This window comes from Podarcis filfolensis (genome assembly GCF_964270895.1).
Source record: "Podarcis filfolensis genome assembly, chromosome: 2".
NCBI lineage: Eukaryota > Metazoa > Chordata > Lepidosauria > Squamata > Lacertidae > Podarcis > Podarcis filfolensis.
Window position 1 is genome coordinate 49,100,540 of NC_139605.1, and position 13,260 is coordinate 49,113,799.

Here is a 13,260-nt window from a genome sequence, read left to right on the forward strand (position 1 = left end):
CCTTGCAATACTTCCCTTTACAAACGCACACTAAGCTCCCGACCCTCTCCATAGGAATGATTGGCAGTCACTTGGGGGTGCAAGGCTGTTCAGATAAATCCCTGCTCCTTAACACGGCTGCGCCTGCCCTTGTGTGTTTGATAAGGAAATATAGGACGAGCAGGCAACTGGCAAACAACTTGACCCCTGCCCCGAAATTGTGGTGAGGCAGAGAAAGATTGCCCAGCCGACCTCCCGTGCCAGAAAGCACCGGCACAGCGTGGAGAGAGAGGGAGAGGCGCTACTGCAGGCGACACACGGGCTTTTTGCGCGCCAAGAGCCTTCAGAAAGATGGGGCGTGGAGGGGGGGCTCATTTCCAGCTTTGCCAGTGTGGCTCCTCGCATTCCCCAGCTAAGGCAGACGAGCAGCAGGCAGAGCATTCCTGCCTCACCCCATCCCAGCTCGTCGTAGCTGCAACTAAGCCGAGCGGCCGCCTCTTTCTCGTCCTCCGCTTTTGGGCTGACGCGCTCGGAGCGCGACGGGGAGGAGCCATGTTGGGCTTCGCCCTCTGACTAGGAAGCGGCGCTCGCCGGGCAGCAGGACAGGGAGAGAGGAAGAGGAAGGGAGGAAAAGAGGCTGGCGGGGCCGCGGGGAGGGCCTTCCCCTTATGCACGCGCCAGCTGAGGCGGCGGCGGAGGGCTTGTCTGTGGCAGGGAGGAGATGGAGGCGGCAAAGGCAAAGATGGGCTCTGAGGACGTGCTTCGGCAGACCAGCCGGCTGGCCTCTTCCAGCGCCCTCTTGCAGGTATCCGTCGTGGCAGAGGACGGAGGCGAGGCGGTGCTCGCTCAGCCCTAGCCTCGTCCCTTTCCCTGGCTTCTCTTCGGTGACTCGTTTGCAGAAACGCTCTCTCGACCCAGTCAGGGATGCCTCTTCCCGCAGTTTGAATTGCTTGCCTCCTCCCTGCAAGAGGTTTGCGCAACGGACTCACTGGCCCCCCCTGTGGCTTGGTTGCATTTGGTTTGCTTGCTTGCTTTTGCACCCTGTCACCTGTTTCCAGCTCCAAACTATTAGATGTGCGTGTGAGAGAGACATCCACATATCTTTATTCCCTCGCAGAAAAGACCCTTCGCCGGCGATGGCACATTACCTTGCTCAGTGGGTAGACTCAGCTGTTGTTGGACCTCAGCTCCCATCATCCCAGACCGCTGGCACAGCCAGCTAGGGATGATGGGAGTTGTAGTGCAACAACAGCTGGGTCCTCGAGTTTGAGAAACACTCTGGTAGAGCATGAGACTCTTAATCTCATGGTCGTGGGTTTGAGCCCCACATTGGAAAGAGGATTCCTGGCAGGGGGTTGGACTAGAAGTCCCTTGTATGATCCTGCGTAGGATCCACACATTTGCTTTCCATTTGCATTTGTGGTCATGGAAGAATATGAGGCATGCATTTTTTTGGAGCCGGACCCAATTGGGTCTCCTCAGATAGTATTGTCTCTGTACGTCATTGTCATACTGATCACGCAAGAGTGTTCTTCACCAAATGTGAACAGGACTATTGGCTTCCCAATAGTCTATTGGACTGTTGGTGTCCCTGTACAAGTACACACATGTATAGTATGGACATGCTCTATACATGGGGTTTGTGCAGCCTCCTTCACATGTATTTTGGAGCATCTTTCACAAAAGTGCCTTCTCTAGGGATAAGTAGTATTTGTAAAATGTTCATGAGCATCAATTTCCCAGCAATGCCCACTATTTGTTGTTAGAATAAATTCAGAAAGCTGTGAGTTCATGCGATTCAGTTAACTGCTTCAAATAATTTGTGACTTGTGGCAGAATATGTGCATAGGAGAGAGAGCTGTTAATCAACAACACAAAATTGTGTAATTTTAGGGCTTTTCCTTATACAGTGGTACCTTGGGTTAAGTAATTAATTCATTCTGGAGGTCCGTTCTTAACCTAAAACTGTTCTTAACCTGAAGCACCACTTTAGCTAATGGGGCCTCCTGCTGCTGCCGTGCCGCTGGAGCACAATTTCTGTTCTCATCCTGAAGCAAAGTTCTTAACCCAATGTACTATTTCTGGGTTTGCGGAGTCTGCAACCTGAAGCGTATGTAACCTGAAGCGTATGTAACCCGAGGTACCACTGTATTCATGTTTGCGTTCTTTGCTTTCTGTATGTCTCAGCATCAATAAACAGATTATTTATTTAGTGTTTGTTTCCTTGTGTCTGAGTAAGACCTAGGGTAAAATTCCCACTAGGCCAATAATGCTCACAGGGTGACCTTGACTTAGTCACCTCTCAGCCAGACCTACCTTAGAGGGTTGTTATGATGTTAATAATGAGAGCCACGTATATCACTTTGAACTCCTTGAATGAAAGTTGGGATATGAGTGCAATAATAAAGTGACTTCCATTTCAGGAATGCAGTTTTAGAAGCCTCAGGTCACAACCATATATATGCACACGGTAGAGACCATTTCCCCCAGGACTAATGGCATCAGGTAGATTTTCACTGGGATTGCTGCTGGACAGGGAAGGAACAAATTTCTCCCTATACTCTTCAGTCCTGAGGAAAATCTGTTCTTTCCTCACCTGCTCTAAATTAAAATCAAACAAACCCTGATGTGCTTTCAAGTGATGTTCTAAGTGACCTGCCTAGCTTGGTCCTGAGAGGAACATGCATAGAATTTTTGTAGTTGTGTAGTCTACATGGCTGTCCTCCCATGCTCAAAATTATTATACAAGAGAAAAGGTGCCTATGTTTTCCTAAGTTTGAGTTATGCTGCTGGTTATACTCTAGGTTGGAATGTGGGAAGACAGGGCCAAGTTCACACAAAATGCTAAATCATGATTTAAAGTTGCAGATCATGTCCCACTCCCTCCCATCTATCATATTGCAGCCTTAGTGCGAATGGCTGAGGTAAAATTTGTATTCAAGACTTCCAGTTTACATAATTAGTAAGTTGCTCCTTGAATCTGATTTTGTTTACATGAGTTGAAAGCTGGTGTAAATTTATTTCCTGTTTCACTCTATTTTTTAATTTTTTTTTTCAGATACTGTTCCGCCTAATTACATTTGGGTTAAATGCTTTTACCCTACGATATGTTTCAAAGGAAATCATTGGCATTGTGAATGTAAGGTAATAAATAGTAATCTGTTTCTTTTAAGGTATGAGTGATTCATGATTCCGAATTATGGCAGTTTGTCTCATTATATTCTGTTCTATTTGATTTCTTTTTAAACCTGGGCAGTGACAAAGTAAATTACTCCACTTAACTTTTTGCTTGGCAGGGATGCTGCAAAGAGACATTTTGAATGGTTTAGTTGAATTAATGTCTGCTGTGTTGTCTAAATGCAAATTTGAATTTGTGATTCGGTTTCTTGGACAAATGAATTTCCATCCTCTAGTATGCAAATCTGTAGTACTATTGAGAGTGCTGTGTTTATGCAGTAGTTTATGACTTGGGTGGAGATTCAGTAATTTTTAGTCTTTCTTGAAATATGATGTGTGGTGTGTACCTCTCTGATTTTTATTATATTCTCATGGTGTTCTCCTGGGGCGGGCATTCCAATTCCACCAAATGTTAAGTTTTGAAACGTATATTTATTTTTATTGAAAATCTCATCTGTCTTCCGGACTGAAAAGTTCTCTGCTTTTTCTTTTCTTTTTGCTAGCAGTGAATTGAAATATTGAAGTTGCTTGCATGCTGTACTGTTCTTATGTTGTTGCTGCTGTTTTATCTTGATGGTACTGTTATAACAATGCCAATAACAATGTTAACATATAAAAAACAATTGATACAAAATATACTGCTGAAACATTTGTCTGTCTGAGGCAGCAGTATATTTTTGCATTTGGTGATATGTTACTGTAAGTGTTGGCATTCTCTGCCCCCAACCACTTATAAGGGGACAAACAAAATTTGGATTGCTTGGTTAACCCAACCTTCTGTGCTGTTTATTATTGGAAGTTTTTGTCTCGTTGACAGTTCATCTTGTACTGAAATTACTCATTTTCCTTTTTTGAAACGTTTAGGCTGATGCTGCTTTATTCTACAGTTGTTTTCTTAGCCAGAGAGGCATTCCGAAGAGCTTGTCTGAGTGGAAGTACAAGGAGAAACTGGACCAAAACATTTAATCTTTTGTGGACAATGTATGTTTAAATAAGACACTGGAATCCTCAAATTAATTACTCTCATTAGCTCACTCAGTTAACCCTTCCCCCATTTCTCCTCTTATGTCTAAGTACATAGTAAAAACAAAAAACTACCATCCTAATTTATTCTGGCAAGGGTTTCACCTGTCATCCTGGAGATCATACTTGCATTTTCAAAGATTCAAAGCAGATGTTCCACTTGCTGTAGCAAGCTTTATTCTACAGCAGGCAGTGAAGTAATATAGGATACATTGGCTCATTTGGCTTCCTACATTTTAAGGGAACAGGTAGGATGCCTGGAATGATAGGTGGCCATCCTAGTTTCAGTTTGTAGCACTTCTGATAATCTCAGAAAGGTTAAATCCTTTCGAAGTGCCTGTTTAATTTATCTGAGTTTTACGTGTACTTTTGAAAAGGTAGGGCAGCCTCTTGCTTTCAAACCATGAATGAATCAAAGGGTGAGCACTTTAGTTTTTTGGTTTAGTTAAGGTAGAAAATGGAATACTTACCGGTAAATAACTCAGTGCCTATCTAAACTGCAAATGAAATATTTGAGCTTATCTGCGGTGCTGCGTTTCTGGGGATTTAACTCTTGTTTCATGAGAATCTTATGTATATATTAACTACCATGTCTACATGAAGCACATCTGGGGGTTGATGTAGCTTCTAAGTCAGTGTGCAGAAAGCTGCCCTAGATTGATGTAGGGGTTGGGGTTTTGTCAAATGGAAAAGTGTAGATTTCTTGAGGAATCAAGTATTTTTACTGGAAAGTTTTTAATGTTCTATGATGTTTTTATGTTTGTTGTAAGCCACCCAGAGTGGCTGGGGCAACCCAGGCAGATGGGCAGGGTATAAATAATAAGATGGCCGATAATTTTCCCCTGCATTCTAATAGGTAGTGTAAGTAACCTAGAAGTGGCCTAGTACAGAATGCAGAACATTGAACTTAACTCATTTATAAAAATTGCAGAGAAAAGGACAACATGTGATTCTGTCTAAAGGACTCATCTTTTCAACTTTCATAGAGTCCCCTTGGGCGTGTGTTGGTCTGTATTCCTGGGCTGGGTCTGGCTAGATATACTTGAAGTTCCTGATGAAAATGCTGTTCCTTACTACAACTTTGGAGTGGTTGCCTTTGGTCTTTCCGCTGTAATTGAACTTCTAGGTGAACCTTTTTGGGTTTTAGCCCAAGTACACTTATTTGTGAGGCTAAAGGTTAGTAAGATGTATGCAGCATTGTTCTTGTTTGGGTTTTTATTAATGTGACATATATATATATATTTATATGGACTGATGAATGAAGCAGTGAATCGTTTTTTTTAAAAAAAAGCTGTTTAGTGTTTGTTTTTTAAAAAGAGCCAGTTTCACTCTAAATTTGGAGAGCGTGATGTACAACAATAAAACATTTTTTTCATTGTCTTATATTAAGTATTGATTTAGGAGCTGATATAAATAATTTGTCTGACTTGCACACAATGCTAAACCATGGTTTATTTAACCATGGTTTAGTGTTGTATTCAAACCTTGCTCAGCAGCTTAAGTATGGCTTGTACATGCCATACTAAACTTTACCTCTTATGAAAATAGGCTTAATTGCAGAGACTATTTGTCACTATTACAATTAAACATTCTTAAAGATGTTTGAAATGCAAAATCTGATCACAGGATTTTTGAAGCCAACACATGTAAGAATTACCATTAGGAACATAGTGTCTGTGTCTAACATGCTTTTTGTATATTCTTTGTAGGTAATTGCTGAAAGTCTCTCAATCATATGCAAATGCTTTTTGACAGTTATTTTAGTAGTTACGTATCCTCACTGGGGGCTTTACATCTTTTCTTTGGCCCAGGTATGATTTCTGCAATTTTTACTATTGTCTCTTTGATCTGATATAATAATTTTAGTTGAAGAAATTAACATTATTTTTGCTATAGCTTCCATGCTTTGGTCCCTTCAGTTTTTCATGGATAAAAGCAATGTTGCAGTCCACACTATTAGTACCTGTATCCCAATATTAGGCTAGCTTAAGATAACGTCAGATCAGGGGCATAGTCATACACAAATGCACTTTTATTCAGAGCCCATGTTTACTTAAAATCGACCCATTATACATGGTTCATAAGGCTGTTGGGTAGATCAGTTTTTGTTTGTTTTTTTATAATATTTTTATTTTTTCCATATAAACACAACATACATAAACATACAAAGACAAAAACAGAACAAAAAACATGTATCATTTCATATCCTAATTTCTTATACCTTTCTTCCCCGACTTCCTCATGCCTCCCTTTTCTGTATTCCAAATTCTTATCAATTGTTCAGCAAATCTTCCCTTATTTTAATTTAAATTTAGACTAATCTTCCTTATTCTCCTTGTCTTAACCATAGCTAATAGTAACCATTTACTTTCCAGTCCAACATCATTCTAACTTTCATTAATTTTGTAATATTTCTTTAAATAGTCTTTAAATTTTTTCCATTCTTCTTGCGCTGCTTCTCTTCCCTGGTTTCGGATTCTGCTCGTCATTTCTGCCAAGCCCATGTAGTCTATCACCTTCATCTGCCATTCTTCCAGTGTGGGTAGCTCTTGCGTCTTCCAGTACTTCGCAATGAGTATTCTAGCTGCTGTTGTAGCATACATAAAGAAAGTTATATCCGTCTTTAACACCCCTTGGTCGACAATACCCAAGAGAAAGGCCTCTGGTTTCTTGGGGAAAGTATATTTAAATACCTTTTTAAGTTCATTATAGATCATTTCCCAGAAAACCTTAATCTTCGGGCAAGTCCACCAAAGATGAAAAAATGTACCTTCAATTTCTTTACATTTCCAACATTTATTGTCAGGCAAATGGTAAATCTTTGCAAGCTTGACTGGGGTTATGTACCACCTATATATCATTTTCATAATGTTTTCTCTTAAGGCATTACATGCCGTAAATTTCATCCCGGTGGTCCACAACTTTTCCCAGTCAGCAAGCAAAATATTATGACCAATGTCCTGAGCCCATTTAATCATGACCGATTTAACCGTTTCATCTTGTGTGTTCCATTTCAGCAGCAAATTGTACATTTTTGACAAATTCTTTGTACTGGGTTCTAACAGTTCTGTCTCCAATTTTGATTTTTCCACCTGGAAGCCAATTTTACTGTCCAGTTTAAACGCTTCATTTATTTGATGATAGTGCAACCAGTCTCTCACCTTCCCTTTTAATTTCTCAAAGCTCTGCAATCTCAATTTGTCCCCTTCCTTTTCCAAAATTTCCCAGTATCTTGGCCACTTGGACTCCATATTTAACTTTTTAACTGCCTTAGCTTCCATTGGCGACAGCCACCTTGGAGTTTTATTTTCCAGCAAGTCTTTATATCTAACCCAGACATTTAATAGTGCTTTTCTGACAATATGATTTTTAAAACTTTTATGTGCTTTAACCTTGTCATACCACAAATATGCATGCCACCCAAAAATATTGTTAAAACCTTCCAAATCCAAAATGTCTGTGTTTTCAAGAAGCAGCCATTCTTTCAGCCAGCAGAAAGCTGCCGCTTCATAGTACAATTTAAAGTCTGGCAGGGCAAACCCCCCTCTTTCCTTTGAATCCGTTAATATCTTAAATTTAATTCTGGGCTTTTTGCCCTGCCAGACAAATTTAGATATGTCTTTTTGCCACTTCTTGAAACAATCCATTTTATCAATTATTTGCAATGCTTGGAACAAAAACAACATTCTTGGCAATACATTCATTTTTATAACTGCAATACGGCCTAACAAGGAAAGCTTTAAGTTGGACCAAATCTCCAAATCTTTTTTCACTTCTCTCCAAGTTTTTTCATAATTATCTTTAAACAAATTCACATTTTTAGCTGTCATATTTATACCCAAATATTTCACTTTTTTAACCACAGCCAACCCTGTCTCGTTCTGAAACCTTTCCTTTTCTATCTGTGTCAAATTTTTCTCCAAAACCTTTGTCTTAGACTTATTCAATTTAAATCCTGCCATTTGACCAAACTCTTGAATTATTTCCAAAACTCTTTTCGTGCTAGCTTCTGGCTCTTGCAATGTAAGTACTAAATCATCTGCAAATGCTCTCAGTTTATATTGTTTCGCTCCGACCTGAATCCCTTTAACCAACTGGTCCCTCCTAATCATAGTAAGCAAAACCTCCAAGACCGATATAAAAAGTAGTGGGGAGATAGGGCACCCCTGACGTGTCCCTTTTTCAATCTTGAACTCTTCTGTAACCACATTATTTACAATTAGTTTCGCTTTCTGTTCAGAGTATATTGCACCTATACCATTCTCAAACCCTTGGCCTACCCCCATCCCCCGGAGGTTCTTCAACATAAAACTCCAAGAAATGTTGTCAAAGGCTTTCTCGGCATCCACAAATATCAAAACAGCCTTAGTGTTTATATTCACTTCCAACTTTTCCAAAATGTCAATTATATTCCTTACATTGTTCGACAAATGCCTTTTTGGGAGAAAGCCCGCTTGGTCCCCATGAATCTCCTCCATCAAAACTCTTTTCAGTCTCTTTGCTAAAATGTCAGCAAAGATTTTGTAATCCACATTCAATAACGAGATGGGTCGGTAGTTTTTAAGTTGAGTCTTTTCAGTCTCTGTCTTTGGTATAAGTGTGATATAGGCCTCACTCCACGTATCAGGTGCCCTTTTCCCCTCCATAATCTCATTACAGACTTCCTTCAAAGGCTGTATCAGTCCTTCCTTCAAAACTTTATAATATTTAGAAGTCAGTCCATCCGGCCCGGGGGATTTGCCCAGCGTCATGCCTTGAATGGCATCTTCTATTTCTTGTGCTGATATCTCCTGATTCAAAATTGTTTTACTTTCCTGCGAAACCTTTTTCAGCCCATTTTTCTCGAGGAATTGTTGTATATCCATTTCATTCTGCGGCCCTTGTGTGTAGAGTTGTCTAAAGTAGTTCTGAAAACAGTTCCTAATTTCCGCTGGGTTGCTTATATTCTTTCCTTCCACCTCTATATTTGTCACCGTGTTGAGTTTTTGTCTCTTCTTTATTTGCCAAGCCAATAACTTACCACATTTGTCAGCAGATTCAAAGGTCTTTTGTCTCATTTGTTTAATTTTCCACTCTAATTCTTGATTCATCAGTTCCATATATTGTGTTTGATGAAATTTAATTTCTCTTAAAATCTCTTGGGATTTTGGCTTCGATCTTAGTTGTTTTTCCCCTTCTTTTATCTTTTCCAAAATTCTCTCCTTCTTCTCATTTTGCTTTCTTTTCTTTAAAGTAGATCAGTTTAAAGTCAGTTGTATTTCAGTTAAGCATATAAAGAAAATATTATTTTGGACTGTTATTATTATTTTGAAAATATTATTTTGGACTGTTAGGCTGCAACGCTTTACTTGCATACTTTGGCGTAAGCCCCAGTAAACTGAGTAGACATATATAGAATTGTGTTGTTAATTTAGGAGGGGAAAAACTATAAGAAGCTGACCTTTTTCTGGTCAATTTAAGTCCCCCACAAAAACTGGTGTGGAAAGGATCAGGAATGAACTTGTAATAGAACTCATGAAAACCCTGGCTCTAATTTTTGAGAATTTTTTAATTGTATTAATTTGGATTAATGGTAAGGATAAAAATGCAAGAAGTAACTACAGAGCCTGGATAGCTCAGCTGGTTACAGCATGGTGCTGATTATGCCAAGGTCGCAGGTTCGATCTCCGTATGGGATAGCTGCATATTCTTGCAATGCAGGGATTTGGACTAGCTGATACTCAGGGTCCTGTCCAACTCTACAATTCTATGATTTACAATTTACAATTTATTTATTTACGGCTATTAGCCCATAAAATATGTACAAACATAAAAACACAGGGACATAAAAACAGATATATCCGACATTGAAGGGTGGGTCATTGAGCAGAGCCAAGTGACAGCTTGGGGCCAGGAGAGCTCCAAGGGACGGATCACAGAAAAGGAAAACTGAAGACAAACTCCGACATGCACTCTCATCATAACAGTCTGATTAGTTTTGATGTTGTTGTTGTTTTTTGGTGGTTTTTGAGTGTGAGATAACCGCATTCAGAAATCTCGCCACCTGCAGAGTTACAGAAGGATCTGTATCCTGCAAAAGCAGTGCGGCGTGTGACTCAACAGGCCTGCCAACCAAGCGCAGTAAAGCAGGACCCAGGAATTTAGCCCTGGCTATGCTATGTAGGGGACAGTTGAACATTATATGTGAAAGAGATTCAACAGTTTCCCCGTCACACACGCATAGCGGAGACACCAAACCCTTGGAAAATCTGTGGTTCAGCAGGTTCGATGGAAAGACAATTCTATGATTCTATGAATTGCAATACATAAACTGAGTATCATAATACCAGATTGTTCATTGAGCATCTTTGTGATAACAGTCAACAGGATGTTAAGCTCCTCTACAACTGCTTGTATCTCAGTGTTTTGATTTAGGACTGCATGTCCTTAAAGGCCTTGTGAGAACTGCACAATCACCTGTGTTCTGTTGATGAGGTTTCTGCAGTTCCAGCAGTCTGAAAAAGGCCCACTGCAATTGCAGTTTAGGCAATCCCCACATGGAGGCGCTGGTTCATGCAAACAGTGCCAGTGCTGTGAGGCCTTAAGCCTGGGAGCTGCCATCATGTCTGAACTGGAGCTGAGTACTTGGCAATTGAATTTTACTGGTATTTATTTTGTTGCTGAAGTGGAAATGCTGCAATAAATGGTATGCTGTGTAGCTAATGAGATTTTGTTCTTGCAGCTTCTATATACCAGCGTTCTGGTTTTGTGCTATATAATGTATTTCATGATGTTTCTGGGTTCTCCTGAAGCAACCAAAAAATCATTTCCAGTTACTCGTATGATATCTGTTTTACCTAATTTTGGACAAGATGGGGTAAGTAAAACAGCTTTATGTTAAAAACCAACTATTCATAATTTTGACACAAGAAAAAATGATGATCATGTACAGCCATTGTCCCAAGTTAATTCTTATAGTGAACCTCATTATAGGTGGCTTGCTTAGTGGCCATCAAATCAGTGCCATGCTGCCATTTTCAAAGTCTCTTTAATAGCATTTCCCCTGTTAAATTTTATTGCCTGGAAAAAATAATCCATGCTTTCATTCATACAACAAATACTTTTCTAAAATTTCATACCTCAAATGGTCTATATACAGACTTTGCTGACTGACTTTCATTTAGAAGCTATTATTCCGGTATATTTCTATTTCCAATAGAGTAGCCTCTCTTCACCAGCTACTCACAATTTCCCATATATAATTTAACAAAAGCACGTGTGGATTTTTATGAACAGCATATCCCAATATTCTTGCATTACATTTATAAGTCTCTACATAATTTATAATAGTGTGTGGTCCTCTTTTTAGCATAGCATAGCTTTTAAATATATGTATTTATATTTCCAAATTTCCAAATTTCTCTAGATATTAAAGTTCCATGTAATTGTCGTTTTTAAAATGTTTTCTTAGAATGTTAGATATAGTGGCTATTTTGATTTTCCTACATCTTTTGCTATATCTTGCTGCCATTTTACCACAGGTAGTGTAATTTCTTCTGACAAATTCCATAATAATACATTATTTCTGTGAGTCAAAGCAAAAATGTTTAAAAGAAGCCAACACTCTGGATGAAATAAGGTTTTTCTATATACACATTTTTACTCCATTACGTTAAGCCAAAATATTATCTCAAAAGGAGCTTTACAAACCTTTATGCTTAAATTAATATTTCAGCTATAAAAATACAGTATCATCCACAGTATTTTGATTATATGTGCCAGATACATTTATAAAAGACGACTTGCATGAATTGAAGATGCTGACTCGTCTGGTGCACAATACATTCAATAAATTGTGGAGCAGAGATTAAATTCAATATAGTTAAGAAATCCATGCATGAAAAGAAATAAAGGTCCTGTTTTTCAGCCTCTGTATCATTGAATATATTAAGGTGAAAACAGACCTTCTAACTTTAATGGAACTTGACATTGCTCGGTTTGCATAAAGTTTGTAAAACTACTCTGAAATATTTCAGAGAGGAAAGGGCTGAGGTGGAATGAACTACTGTAAACTAGCCTTATTAAGTAAGAATACAGTTTCAGCTACTCTAATATTAGATTTAAAATTTTCCTCCATAGAATTCCTATTTACATAACCAAAGTATTACATTTAAATCTCCAGAGACTATTCTTGTCTCATAGCACAGCAGATATATTTGACCCTCTTTTGTCTATAGCTGATCCTAGCTAAATCTTCTTTAGTGGGGATGGTATTGCAGGGAAGTGAAAGAAAACATTAACACTGTATTGTGATAAAAAGCAGCACACTTGACTTTTATGAAAAAGCATAAATTAGCTTAAATGGCAGTGAAGTATAGCTGCTTTGGTTGTTCGGTTAGGAATTTTGAAAAAGCTTACATACTTGTGAAGGAAACTAACAGTGCAGTAGCCATAACATAAGGAGGAATTTCCATATTCTGTACGGAAATATTTATAATGAGTATTTATAAGAATACATTTCTGAGACCAAGCTGCCTGGATTACTTTACTAGCAAAATATTAATTGCAGTTCAGAATAAGAGAATGAGAGTACAGGTTTACATAGCATATTAGATTGTATTCTTGAATTTAATATTTGATTAGTTATAAGATTAATTGTACCTAACCAGATCTATAATATCATGCAGCAGAAAGTTTACGAGTCAAAACTCTAAATAGCAACAATTTGCCTTTTTTCTTTCTGCAAATAGTATTTCTAATAATTGCATGCTTCTCCCTTTCATGTACTTACTCAATTACAGTCGATATAATAAAATGCAAGCTTCATCGAAACTGTTTTTCAGAGTAAAGCTTAATGGTCACAAAAATATTGAGAGTGATCAAATACCAACAAGCAATTATCATTTCGAAAAGCATACTTGGCTAGAATCCACTTCGAGCAAACTTTAATATCAATATTTTTTTGCATCCTGCCATGGCACCAAGGTATAATTAGGCAACTGAAATAATTTAAATACCTTTCACTTCAAAAGGCCTTCTCTTACAAATGTCTGTCTGCTTTGCTTATCAGAAAGCTGAAGCTTGCTGTTCTGAGATATGTGT

General features: G+C 38.7%; 1 protein-coding gene across 5 annotated transcripts in view; it reads left to right on the plus strand.

Moving 5' to 3' along the window:
- The first annotated feature begins 513 nt into the window (after window positions 1-513).
- RFT1 (RFT1 glycolipid translocator homolog) overlaps window positions 514-13,260 on the plus strand; it is a 29,277-nt gene continuing 16,530 nt past the window's right edge. For 2 of the 5 annotated variants that reach the window (XR_014545459.1, XM_083603417.1), the window contains exons 1-6: window positions 516-784; window positions 3,038-3,123; window positions 4,021-4,137; window positions 5,166-5,355; window positions 5,889-5,990; window positions 10,901-11,035. Coding sequence is in view for 4 of the 5 variants with exons in the window: in XM_083603417.1 (XP_083459543.1) it covers window positions 701-784; window positions 3,038-3,123; window positions 4,021-4,137; window positions 5,166-5,355; window positions 5,889-5,990; window positions 10,901-11,035 (714 nt within the window). In the remaining variant the exon portion in view is untranslated. Of the gene's footprint in view, window positions 785-3,037; window positions 3,124-4,020; window positions 4,138-5,165; window positions 5,356-5,888; window positions 5,991-10,900; window positions 11,036-13,260 lie in introns of all 5 variants that reach the window. The other 3 variants (XM_083603420.1, XM_083603418.1, XM_083603419.1) reach the window with 3 other exon arrangements.